We start from the raw sequence: 12591 nt of genomic DNA on the forward strand, positions 1-12591 counted from the left end.
GAAACGAACATACAATTAGAGCCACCGAACCGCAAAGCTTTCAGGCCAAACTACAAAACCACACACAGAAAGACGGACGGACAGAAAGACGGACGGACAGAAACCCGTCGAGCTGCTGCTCGATAGTCAATTCGTCAATTGTCACATTTGTCAGGCTTAATAAGTTTTGCGAATGTTTAAGCTCAATTTATGTTTACATTTTGTCCGTAATCATGTTCGACTGCAGATAACTCGGGAAAAACAAACTGCGACGTCGTTAGATGTGCAATGGAGGTTAAGTGGCTTTTGGGTTGGGCCTGTCTGATGATGATTTATGCCAGCCACAGCGACAATTTAGCTTGGCCTACACAAACTTAGCTTGCTATTAAATGTGGCTTAGAATTCTTAGCATACTTGACCGAGAAAAATGTTTATTCTTTTAAATTGAATCAAGAAAGATGTTTGATTATTTTAAATTGAATTAAGAATATTTTTTTAAAAAAGTTTTTATATTTTCCTCCCATTGTGGGTTAAATTGTTTAGCAATGTGGCTTAGCATACTTGACCGATAAAAATGTTGCATTCTTTTACATTTAATTAAGAATAATTTTTAAAAATAGTTTGTATATTTTCCTCTCATTGTTGTTTAAACTCTGAGCTTACTTGACCGCGAAAAATGTTTGATTCTTTTAAATTGAATTAAGAATAATTTTTAAACATAGTTTTTATATTTTCCTCTCATTAATTAAAGTCATCTTTATTTATTTGCAGGTAATTGAATCTCAGAACTTGAAGAATTTGAATTGTTGAGTAAATATGGTGAGAATGAGTAATGATAACGATATATTAATGTTCTTATATAAAAGTAAAACATTTGAATTCTATTTGAAGCAATAAATAAAATATCTTTTGCTTAATAGCAGTAGCATTAATCCCAGAACACTCCCAAAAAAAGAGATCCACATATCAGCCACACCTTTCTTTGAGGCTAAATCCTCAAGCCAAACGCTTCCTGGAAGTTGAATTTCCACTCCACAACGACGTGATCAAAAAGGTGGGCGTGGCATCAACAGTGCAACAAGTGGCGCCAACTGCTTGTGTCGACTCTCTTTCCTCTTTCACATTTCTTATGCACACCTTGCACTGATTTCCATGGCTTTAATTACAAAAGTGGACGACCAAGTTGGCCAAAGCGTCATTGGCCCACTTTTTGTCTTCTCTGGCTGCTGCATGTGTGTGTGTGTGTGTGTGTGCGTGTATGCCCCACGGCAATTGCGTCTTGTAGTTTGGCTTGCTTGGAGAGTGCGTAAAGTGCTTCAAGTTGCGTTAATTACCATTGCGGTCACCGTCACACCCCTTCAGGCGCTTCTCTTTATTTTTTATGCAAACTCCTACCTAACAGCATTCGAAGTTTGCAGATGGTTTCGTGTCTGCGAAGAGACAGCGTCGCATAACAGTTGTTGTTTATGTAGTTTAATAACTAATGGGTTAATAAATTGGCTGCTGCTTTTACTTATGTACTTTTTGCAGACTTATGAATATGATAATTGCGATTGAAGAGTAAGGAAAGTTTGATTTAAATTAATTTTGAAATAACGAGTATTCAAAATATTGCAAAAATTTTCTTTAATATTAGATGATTTTACTGATGAAGAAAAATGACAATACAGAAGAAATAAAAATGATTAGAAATGAATGAAAATGCATATTTCACAATATATTATTTATGATATTTCAAGCCAGTGCCTTTGTGATATAATATGTTTCAAAAGATTATTTAATTTACTTTCACCCACATGATATTATTTGATGATTTTATGAGGACAAGTCTAACATTATTAAATAATTGCAGTAGAAATCTATTTAGCATATTTCACCATATTTTTCTTTAGACAATTACGAAGACAGACTTAAATTACTTCTACTACTTACTACTACTTACTTATAAAATAAATTGGGAAGAAATGAACTTTTCACAATATTTTTTAAGGAAACTAGGAAGTCAAAGTTTATGTGATAAAAAAATGACTCAATATGTAAATACTTAGGAGACAACCAATAAAATTAATTAAATTGAGAGGAAATGTGTTTTGCATATACCACAGTATTTTTATTTGAAAAATACGAAGGCAGTTTATGGGATACTTAAACTATACCTGCAACATAACATTTGATGATTTTACACGAAGAAAACTAACAACTTTAATTAAATTGCAAAGAAATGTATTTAGCATATTTCACACTATTTTTTGTAGACAACTACGTAATCAGACTTTATGCGATAAAATATGTTTTCATTTGTAAACTTTTAATTTATGGCATACTAAAATTACACCCACAAAATAACAGATGATTTTACTAGGAGAAAACTAACAACTTAAATTAAATTGAGAAGAAATCAATTTTGCATATTTCACAATATTTTTTTAGTCAACTGCAAACCCAAGGTTAATGTGACTATTTCCACTAGTTGAACACGTTCGTCGTGAAAATGTAGAGAGCAAAAGAAAGCCCCACGCAATGTGACAATGCAATCGTAGAGTAGAGTCAAAGGCCGGATGTGCTGTATGACTATCGTATGATAATCGAATGATAATCGTATGTAGATTGCAGTCACTGTGGTCATTTAACGAGTATGACCAAGTTTGGACTTGTAGGAAATATAAATTGTGAGCTCACATTACGCTGCATATTAATAGAAATGTTGTGGGAGTTTAAAGTACACAACTCTTGCACAATCCGATTAGTTTTGGGAGTCGTATTTCGATTTCGATGACGAAAAGTTGACATTGACTGAAGTGTCAAGTGTGTTGAACTCGGCATTAAATCAGTTTCTACTTTGTAGAGCTGAGAATCACAACTCCCTTTTTTATACAGGAATTATTAATATTTTTTTCCTCAATTGGAAGAAACGTTCAACTATCCACGATGGCTGACGATGATGAAGTTCAGTTCGATGCTGTCGATTCGGGTGCATCGAAAACATTCCCAATGCAATGTTCAGCTTTGCGAAAGAATGGATTTGTAATGCTTAAAGGACGTCCGTGTAAAATTGTGGACATGTCCACCTCGAAGACAGGCAAACATGGACATGCAAAAGTGCATCTCGTTGGCATCGATATATTCACCCAGAAGAAGTACGAAGACATTTGTCCTTCGACTCACAACATGGATGTGCCGCATGTGAAGCGTGAAGATTATCAATTGACTGACATAAGCGACGATGGCTTTGTTACTCTGATGTCGGACAGTGGAGAAATACGTGAGGATCTCAAGGTGCCAGATGGGGAATTGGGCGGCTCATTGCGTAATGAGTTTGGGGATGGCAAAGATCTATTGTGCACTGTTTTGGCTGCTTGTGGAGAAGAATGCGTGATTGCCATGAAACCTAATTCGGGATTGGATAAATGAAGTTGCAAGTCGAATGTTAGAACAGCTCGAAAAAGAATTGAGAAACCAAATAGAGAACGTATTTTCAGAAGAAGTTGCGTAGAATATTAAATTTTAGAAGGGAGAGGGAATTTATTGGGAAATTTTATAAGAAGGTGGAGCAATGAAGGAAAGTATTTAATGTGGATTTCTAGCTTTCGGTATATTTTTGTATTTAGTATTTCGGTATACTAATTTGGTATATTTGTAGAATATGGGTAGCAATGAAATACGATAGGGAATTTTTAGGGAAGTATTTTCGTATATTTTAGTATTTAGTATTTCGGTATATTTGTGGAATATAGGTGAAATTTATTGATCACTTTCTTATTTGGTTTTAACTAAGTTGTCACAGTCTTACAAATTGTCAAATTTTTAATTTTTTAAAGATTGGAATGCATTTCAAGAACGAACTGATGGTAGACTTGAGATCTTCAGATCTCTAATATTATATAATAGCCGAGTCTTTACCACCTTGAAAATTAATTTCAAATTTACATGGATTATCAGTTGAAACTCCTTTTTAAAATCAATTTTTCATTGAATACGACAAGCAAATTAACATTGAACTTCATTTAGTGATTGATCTCGTAATGTTTTGATCTCTTAAATGTTTTTCCTTTATCGAAGCGACACACACAACATTTGAGAGAAGCCCGCATTTTGTTTTAGGCTCATTTATCATAGGCAGACACAAACATAATTCGATAGTCTTGAATCAAATTAATGAGAACTCATTAAGAGAGACGCGCCCAGTTAATGCGCTCAGCTGTTGCTATTCCAGAGGTTATCAACGGTACCGTTTTCAAAGGTTTCATCAACGAGTTGTCGCTAATTATGTGTGTGAGTGTGTGTGTGCGTCTACGCATGATTCCCAGCTGGAAAAGTTGGTTCAATGGCCAACTAACCGACGACCACCTGAACAATTAAGCTCCATTTGCCGCATCGTTCATTTGGTTAAACGTCGTTTTCCATTTTCATTAATTTTTGCTGCGTTTGGTTGTTGTTGTTGTTGGTGGTGGAAATATTTTTGCTGCCATCGATGTTGTTGTGGCGTCTAACTGGCGGCATGTCTTCGCCCCTCATCTTCTCACTTCCCTCTCTCTTTCTTTCGATACGTGTGCAACAGCATCTTAAGTTGTGCTCCACCTTTTGGTTGCCAACGGCGTCTCCTTCATTTCAATTGACAGGCAGCCGGCTTTTTTTGCTTCCTTGTTTGCCAATTGCATTGGCAATCGACTCTCGATGCATTTGCATAGGCCAGAAGACTGCTTCGACAGGCACTCACTCGCACATTCACTTACACACTCACTCACTCACTCGCTTACTGATTCATCCATTCATTTGCCGACGCCGCCGCCATTCGCCAGTCATTCATTCAAATTTTGTAACTGTTGTTTTGCCTGCCAATTTGACATTTCTGTCAAGCTGTCGCCATTTACCTCCCCCTTCTAAAAGTTTTTCCCCCCCCTTTTGGGTCCCCTGTGTGTGGGTGTGTTGACTGCTTCCAGCTGGTTTTCTAGTGCGTGGCTTTTTTTACTTTTGCGTTCGCTACTCACGACTATTTGTTGCAGTTGCTGCGTTGCAATTGAAAATGTTGTCATGTCTGTTAACAAATGCAATAAATTTGCTAATACAATTTAATATGACTTGAGCTCGACACAGGATTTTGTTACAAGTCGCCAATGCGACAGCAAACAGAGCCACTCCTAGATATTGAATTGGCTGTGGGAATGAATCAAAATAATTCGGCGAAAAAGAAGCAAAATAAACATTCAGCCTGGCTGTCAATGATGTCATACTGCCAAAGGCGCCAAGAACTTTGCAATCGTTTCCCGAAATTCAATTAGTTGTCCACCAAAAGAAAAAAATGTGAAGAAATAAATAAACAACAAAATTAATCCAAACAAAAGCAGCATTTGTTTGTGTGTGAGTAAAGAGGTTTTATGGGGGCGGCGAAACCCGCATAAATTTTCATACATTTTGTTACCCAACATTTGTCGTATGTGAGAATTAAACGATTACGAAATGGGAAGGCATATGGAGAAGCTGGGATTGTCAGGCAAATGAGTAAATAAATGTGAAGTAACAAAGGGGTCGAAGGTAATTGACAAGCTCTTGATTGATAAATGTTGGTTGCATTCTAAAATAGTTGAAGTTTTTGTGATATCAACCAAATGAAGTAACAAATAAAAAATAAGTATTGTGCTTTAGTTCTACGATAAACTTATCAGTAGTTATTTTTGTAAAAAATATTTATTTTCAAACTCGGACATTTGTTGAGAAGATTTAATTAATTTATTATCAGTTTATGTAGAATGATATTTGAATTGTATTGTATAGGTACTAGAAAATAACGCTTACTTATCATTGTCGTATAAGTGAAACGAAGCAAGTTATATTATTATCAATAAAATAATTAACAAGTAAGAAAGCTACCATCGAGTCTGTTCTTACTGTGAGATACCGCTACTCATTTTCAAGCAAAAAAATAAAAATATACTAAATGAATATACCGAAATATACACTAAAATATATATTCGGTATATCGGCATACTAGTACTAAATTAATGTACCGAAAAAATACCGAAATATACTAAAATATGTATTTGGTATGTCGGAATACTAGTACTTCTAAAATATACCATAGTATAAAATAAAATTACACTCAATGAATGTACCGAAAAATACTGAAATATACTTAAATGTGAATATATTTAGTATATTGGCATACTAGTGCTAATTAATGTACCGAAAAAATACTAAAAAATATGTTTGGTATATCGGACTACTAGTATATTTAAAATATACCATTGTGTAGATTGTCAACTAAAAAAATTAAGATACCATAGCTTAGTTGTAAATATCTATTAAATACGATTATTACTTCATGTTCAATGACATTTGCTTTGCTTAAGTAGCCAACAGTTTAGTCGCTCTATCAAGGCTAACAAAGAGTTTCTTCAACTGGAAAAATAGTTAATAACTGCATTTAAATTCACTGACATTTCATTACTTGCCATTTAAGCCGCTTTCAGCGACATGTGATTGACTTGTGCATTAAAATCGATCAACTTGCAGCCGAGTGCACTCCGACAAAACGCCCACCCACCCACAACGCCCACACACTCCATTAATGGACACGGTGGAGAGCTGCATGAACTGACAACTAATTGTTATTGATTTCAGCTTTGCATGCGGCAGTCTTATAAATAAAGCATAAGCGGAAGACAACAAACTAGTCATTGCACTTGGCCCATGGCCCTGCTCAGTGTGTTGCTGTCTTCATAATGCTTTTCCAAGTGCAGTTTTCCCATATACGATATATATATGGAATATCACTATGACAATGCTAGTAACAACAAGCAAGTTGGGGGAGGCCTAGGAATAGAACTCAGCACTCATTTCTCATGCCCATATATCCATCCATCCCATTTCCCATTTACTTCTGCTGCACTTGACCTCCGGCTATGTGGCTCCGGCAAACTGACAGTCTCGGCTGTCAGTCAATCAACAAGAAAACTGCACCATGCAGAGTGTCTAGTCAATGTGGTTCCTCCCTACCTCCCTCCCCCCTCTTTGAAATGTTGTCTATCCAAAACTAATTACACGCTTTAATATGTCGGCTGGCGGTCGGCTCGGGGCGTGGCCATTATTCAGCAATTTCTGTTGTTTTTTTGGAGTGTTTGTTTCGAAGCGGTGACAAGACGGGGACGGGGGTTAGAGGAGGATCGGGGCGTGAATGCGTGCATCATGCAGTCATGGATACAATTTTTACTGTTATTTATACACACGCAGCAAATGCATTGCTTTTTGTCTTTGTTTATCTAACGGTCATAGGTAAACAGCTCGACACGCCCCCCACGCCCGCCTCCCTTTCACATCCACCCCGCTTTCAATTAGAACTTCGGCTTGCGTTTTGTAATCACCAAAATACAAAAAAAAAAGGTGACAGTTGTCGGCTTTAATTACTCAATTCGTTTGTGATATATTGTGTATTGTTGTTAGATCGATGAGGCTTTCTAAGTATTCTGTTAAATCGATTAAGGCCAGAGCATCAAGAATTTCCTCTTATCCCCAAAAAAGAGGGAGTGTTGTTAGAAATTATTGGAGTAATTGATGTTGATAAGGTAGAATGCATCATGAAAACTCTTAACAACATATTTGAATACAATTTTCAAAATCTTCCCAAAAGGTTTTCATTGAATTCTTTAATAGAAGTAGTACATTTTATGCAATTACTTTTTATGTTTGATTTTTCTTTTTTATTTCAAGATTTTATCTCTTAAGATTCAAATTCATTAAATTTCTAAAAATTGTATTATTTTTTTCTTTCTAAATCATAAATAAAACAATATTCTAAATGTTTTAATACGATTTATTTTTTTATAATTGACAAAATAAAGTGCATTCTCTGCAATTAATTTTTAACTTAATATAATTCTTATATATGAATATTTTGCTCTTTATTTTATATCAAAGTACTTTTATTTTTAGAAATGTTTTACTGCCTGAATTTAGTAAATTCGCTTTAATTAATTCTCATAAATATTATGTGCATTCTGTGCAATTATTGATTAACTTAAGTTTAATTTTTATATTTCAAGATTCCTTTTCTGAGTATTTAAACACATTAAAAACTTTTCAATTTTCTTAAACTACTTTTAAAATTTAATCTTAAAAATATGATCTACATTGCTTATGAATTGCAATTTACTTTAAATCTCCTTTCCTTTTATTTCTCAGAATTTTAATGCATTAATTTTCTTACATCAAAGTTTTTCCTATAGAGAAGTTCCACTGTCTTTTATCTGCTAAGAATCTTTTGTTTTGTTTTAATTCACACCTCGCTAATGCTGGCATTTCTTAACATTTCTTTCATTGCAGGTGAGTGTGTTATCTTTATCATCTACAGCAGCTGGCTTTTATGATATATGTATGTATGCATATTCGGGTAGGTTGCTCAAACTGAATCTTATGTTGCTGTTGCTCTTGATGTTGGTGCTGGCAAAGTGCTAATGATGCAACGGCGCTTTTCTGATTGGTAGATAAAGCATTAGGTTAATTCGAGTCGCTTGCCTTAATTAATTGCTGCTTGCGAGACACCTTTTTGGATTGCGTGAGGGGCAATTAAAGAGATTTATGTGTCAAGTCTCCACCCTGCAGGGCTGCAACTTGATGGCTTATGAATACTATAATACTTTTGTGCGTGCTTGCCCTGTGGCTCACTCAATCGGAATAAATGGGTTAAGAAAACAAGTGTATACTATACTCTCATATATATGTCATGTCTGCGTGTAGGTTTCGCACCAGATAAGGCACAAAAAACGGAATTGAAGTCGCGCACTTTGTTGTAACTTAACATAATGGGGTCATTGGAAAGTTGGGCTGTATTTTATCTGCGTGGAGCTTTTTCTGGTTGAGAAATGTGACTTGTAGGCTGACAGCTAACCGTATAACCTGAGCTGTGACACGAGCTCGCTCTGCTGTTGTTGATGGATGTGCTTTAGTTTGACTTTTAGCAGGTGCTTTCCAAAACCAAAACCCCGATTGCTAGAGAAATTTTGACGTACGACAAAGAAGATTAAAAACTTTTGGCTTAACACACTAAACAGTGCAACAGTGTTGCCACAAAACGGATTTAGGCCTCGTGTTCCAAGAAGTAGAAGTAGAAGAAAAAGGAAAACCTTGACATTAAGTAGACTCATAAAGTAGATTCTTACAACACACTATATTTTTTTATGCAGAATTAATTAACAAGTTCTGTGGCTTAACCTTTATGTTCTATATCGCATTACATTAATGAGAACGATCTACAACTCATTACACAGCTTTAATGTTAAGGTCAGCCATGAAGTTTGCCACAAGGTGTCGACTACTCAATGATGATGTCTCCCACTGGGGTTCTCTTTTTGCGTGAGCCAAGTTAATGGGCTTGGCTCGGCTGTGAATGAAATTTCAAACGACATTTTCAAGACCTTTAAGATGAAATACAAATACACACACAAAATTTCATATGCTAATTGCGTGCCAAGTGCGCTGGACACCAAATGGAACGACCCTGAAGTGGTTCAAAGCGAGTTTCCACATATGATATTTGAACAACAACAAAAAAGAGCTATAAAATCATATTGGGTAACAGATAAAAAACAAATAAAACAGTCGAACAAACATCGACAGCAGCAAACAAACGGTTGAGAGGGGCAACTGCCAATCGTCTCGTAAATCAAATTGCAGCATTTACTATCGAGAGACAGCAACAAAACTTGCACTTGGACTTGGTTCGAAGTGGCGTCCACTCCACGCACCACTGACATTTTACAAGGGAACTGCACGCGTTTTAATTGCAACTTTGTGTGGCGACTCAACGAGAGGGGGACCACAAAAAGATACGAGTAAATATGTATGTAGCTGGAGGGGCATCTCTCTCTCACTCTTGGAGTAAGTGTGTGCGGAGGCGTGCGTGCTCGCAATGAGCTCATGGAGTGGCCCCCAATGGCGGCCAGCCACATAAAAAATCAACTAAGGAAGTTAATGTTGAATGGAGTCAACTATAAGATACCCGAACTGCGTGAAACAAGTGTAGACAAGAGTCAAAAACGTGCTAAAATTAAGAAAAATTATCTTAAATGAAGTCGAAATCGAAAACAGAAGATAAATTCTCAAATCAAGATCAAAATTCAACAATCATTCTAAATTGACGTATTTAATGATCTAGCAACATAATTTAGTTTAAAATTGATAACCCTTGTTTTAAAATGATGTTAATAGTATGCAAAATATTTCTATTTTTATAGATCAATTTCTGAAAATAAGAAAGAATATTCTTGCTAAAATCAAATCAAGATCAAAATTCGACAATAATTCACAATTGACATAGTTAATGAGCTGGTATCGGAGTTTAGTCTTAGATTAATAGCTTTTGTTTTAAAATGATGCTAATATTATACAAAATATTTTTATATTTATCTATCAATTTCAGAAAAAGAGAAAGAATATCTTTTAATTATCGATATTAAAACATAGTGAAATTTTCTTCAAGAATTTTGTTTGTTTTTGTTTCAAGAATTTGTTTTTTGGGATAGAAGTATTTCCAAACTTAAGATTTGTATACTAGTTTTTAGAGCTCTACAATAAAGATATTTCTTTTTTTAGATGTTTCCTAGTTTAAATCCCTACAATTATTGTCACCAAATTGAAGAGTTTTCTTCAAAAAAAATCACTAAGGCGAAGGTATTTCTTTCTTTCGATTTTCAAATTTCATCAAATTTAATAGATCTCTTCTCTAAGATGAAGGCATATCTTTCTTTAGGTATTCTCGATGAACAAAGTCATACCCTTTTAACCATCGCAATGCCGGGTATTTTGAAAACTCGGGGGGGTAAACAAAGTTGCGACAGTTGAGCGGAAAGTGCAGTGGCAAGGCGAAGGCAGTAGGAGGGGCAAGAGGAGGGCGCGAAACGTGACCATTAAACACAATTGAAGCGCCACATTAAAGCGCGAGCAAATGGAGCAGACGACAGAAGGCGGGGAAGCGGTGGGGAAATGCTGTCGGCGCATTCAGTTAAAGTCTCCATTAGGCGCCTGAACATGCGTGGGCAAGCAGAGGAAGCAAACAGCGATAGAGAAGTTGCGATAAACAAAGATATACAGAGGGAGAAAGAGAGAGAGAGTGACTAACGTTGTGAAAATTTCAGATTTTTACTATTAAACTTTAATGATTTTATCGGCATTTGCATCCTTTCCTGCACACACACACACATTAATTTTCTTGGGTTTTTTCTTGTGCGAACTGCGAGTTTTCTCGTCAAGCCCAAAAAGGAAATTCATTTTCACTGACCAACTTTTTGGTATTTATCGCTGGGAATGGCAATCAGGAAAGGTTTCCCCTCCAGGTTTTTCAAGTTTTTCTCTACCTACATAAAAACATTAGCTTATGTTATTTTTTGCTTCTTTTTCATTAAGTATTTAGCTAGTAACTGGTTTTCCTCTCGAGCCAATTGAGACATAACTGTAGTTTAATGTACATTAACATTTTCCTTGGGAATTATGTCAGTTGGCTTTGAGTTTTCAGTCTTCCAAACCGTCTCAGGCGTTTCCTTAATTCGAATTTGTGTTGCTAAAGCAAAACGCACAAGATTAAACCCAAAAAGGGGGCAGGCAACGCATCATTATATTGTTGCACAAATTTGATTGTTTGTAAATATGAGAAATAGTTTATACTTAAAGATGCTACATGTACTTACAAGTATGTCAGTCTTGTATACGCTAAATTGTGGGAACTTTTTTCCCAAAACTAGCTCAAAGATGCAACAAGCTGGAATAGAGTGAGAAATGTAACTTGTGCATTATTATTGAGGTTGTCGAAGACAACTTAACATTTATTAGAGCTGCTTAAGAGTTGTTATAAGGAAGATAAATATATGCGTTAATATTAAATTATTAAATATATTTTCTTAATAGTTTACCTAAAAGCGATTTTAATACACAGTTTTATTGTAATTTATTTCAATCATAAAATATTCGTTACTTAAGATATTAAGTCTGTGTTATTGAGTAATTGCATTTGACAGCACTTTTTTAGAACCTGAAAATTCGATAAGATAAAAGACTTTTAAGTTAACAATGGTAATAAAAAAATATGTTGTTAACAATCCAATATTCTGTATTTTATGGTAAATTTTAAAAACTAAGGTATATAGTTTTAACAAATAAACCTTTTGGTGCATTCTAGTATATTTTCGGTATATTTATTAGATGCATTATGGCATATTTTTAAAATAACTCCATACATTTTATATACCTTTTGATATATTATAGTATATTTTTGGTATATTTATTAGATAGTTTATGATATTTAAAAAAAAAAAATAATGCTATATCGGTATTCCAAATATGTCTTTTGGTATATTATAGTATTTTTTGGTATATTCAATATGGCATATTTTTAAAATAACGTTATATCGGTATTCCAAATATACCCTTTGGTGTACTCTAGTGTATTTTCGGTATATTACTTATATTTATACATATATACATATATTTTTGACGATTATTCAAAAAAAAAAAATAGCGTATATCTCACAGTTCATCACTCTCTTACTCGTCATTATTCTCATACAGCAATTAGTGTTTGTAGTAGCTACAATTGAATGAGCTGTCAATAAGACTACTAAAATCTTA

General features: G+C 34.8%; 2 protein-coding genes across 2 annotated transcripts in view; both read left to right on the plus strand.

The window, feature by feature from the left end:
• The window catches only part of LOC133842319 (klarsicht protein), a 178350-nt gene that overhangs the window by 26022 nt on the left and 139737 nt on the right, over nt 1-12591 (plus strand).
• Nucleotides 2807-3463, plus strand: LOC133844619 (eukaryotic translation initiation factor 5A-like). The gene has a single exon (XM_062278696.1). It carries the CDS (start codon nt 2908-2910, stop codon nt 3388-3390), a length of 483 nt encoding a protein of 160 aa, XP_062134680.1. The 5' UTR covers nt 2807-2907; the 3' UTR covers nt 3391-3463.

Source organism: Drosophila sulfurigaster, chromosome 3 (assembly GCF_023558435.1).
Source record: "Drosophila sulfurigaster albostrigata strain 15112-1811.04 chromosome 3, ASM2355843v2, whole genome shotgun sequence".
Taxonomy (NCBI): domain Eukaryota; kingdom Metazoa; phylum Arthropoda; class Insecta; order Diptera; family Drosophilidae; genus Drosophila; species Drosophila sulfurigaster.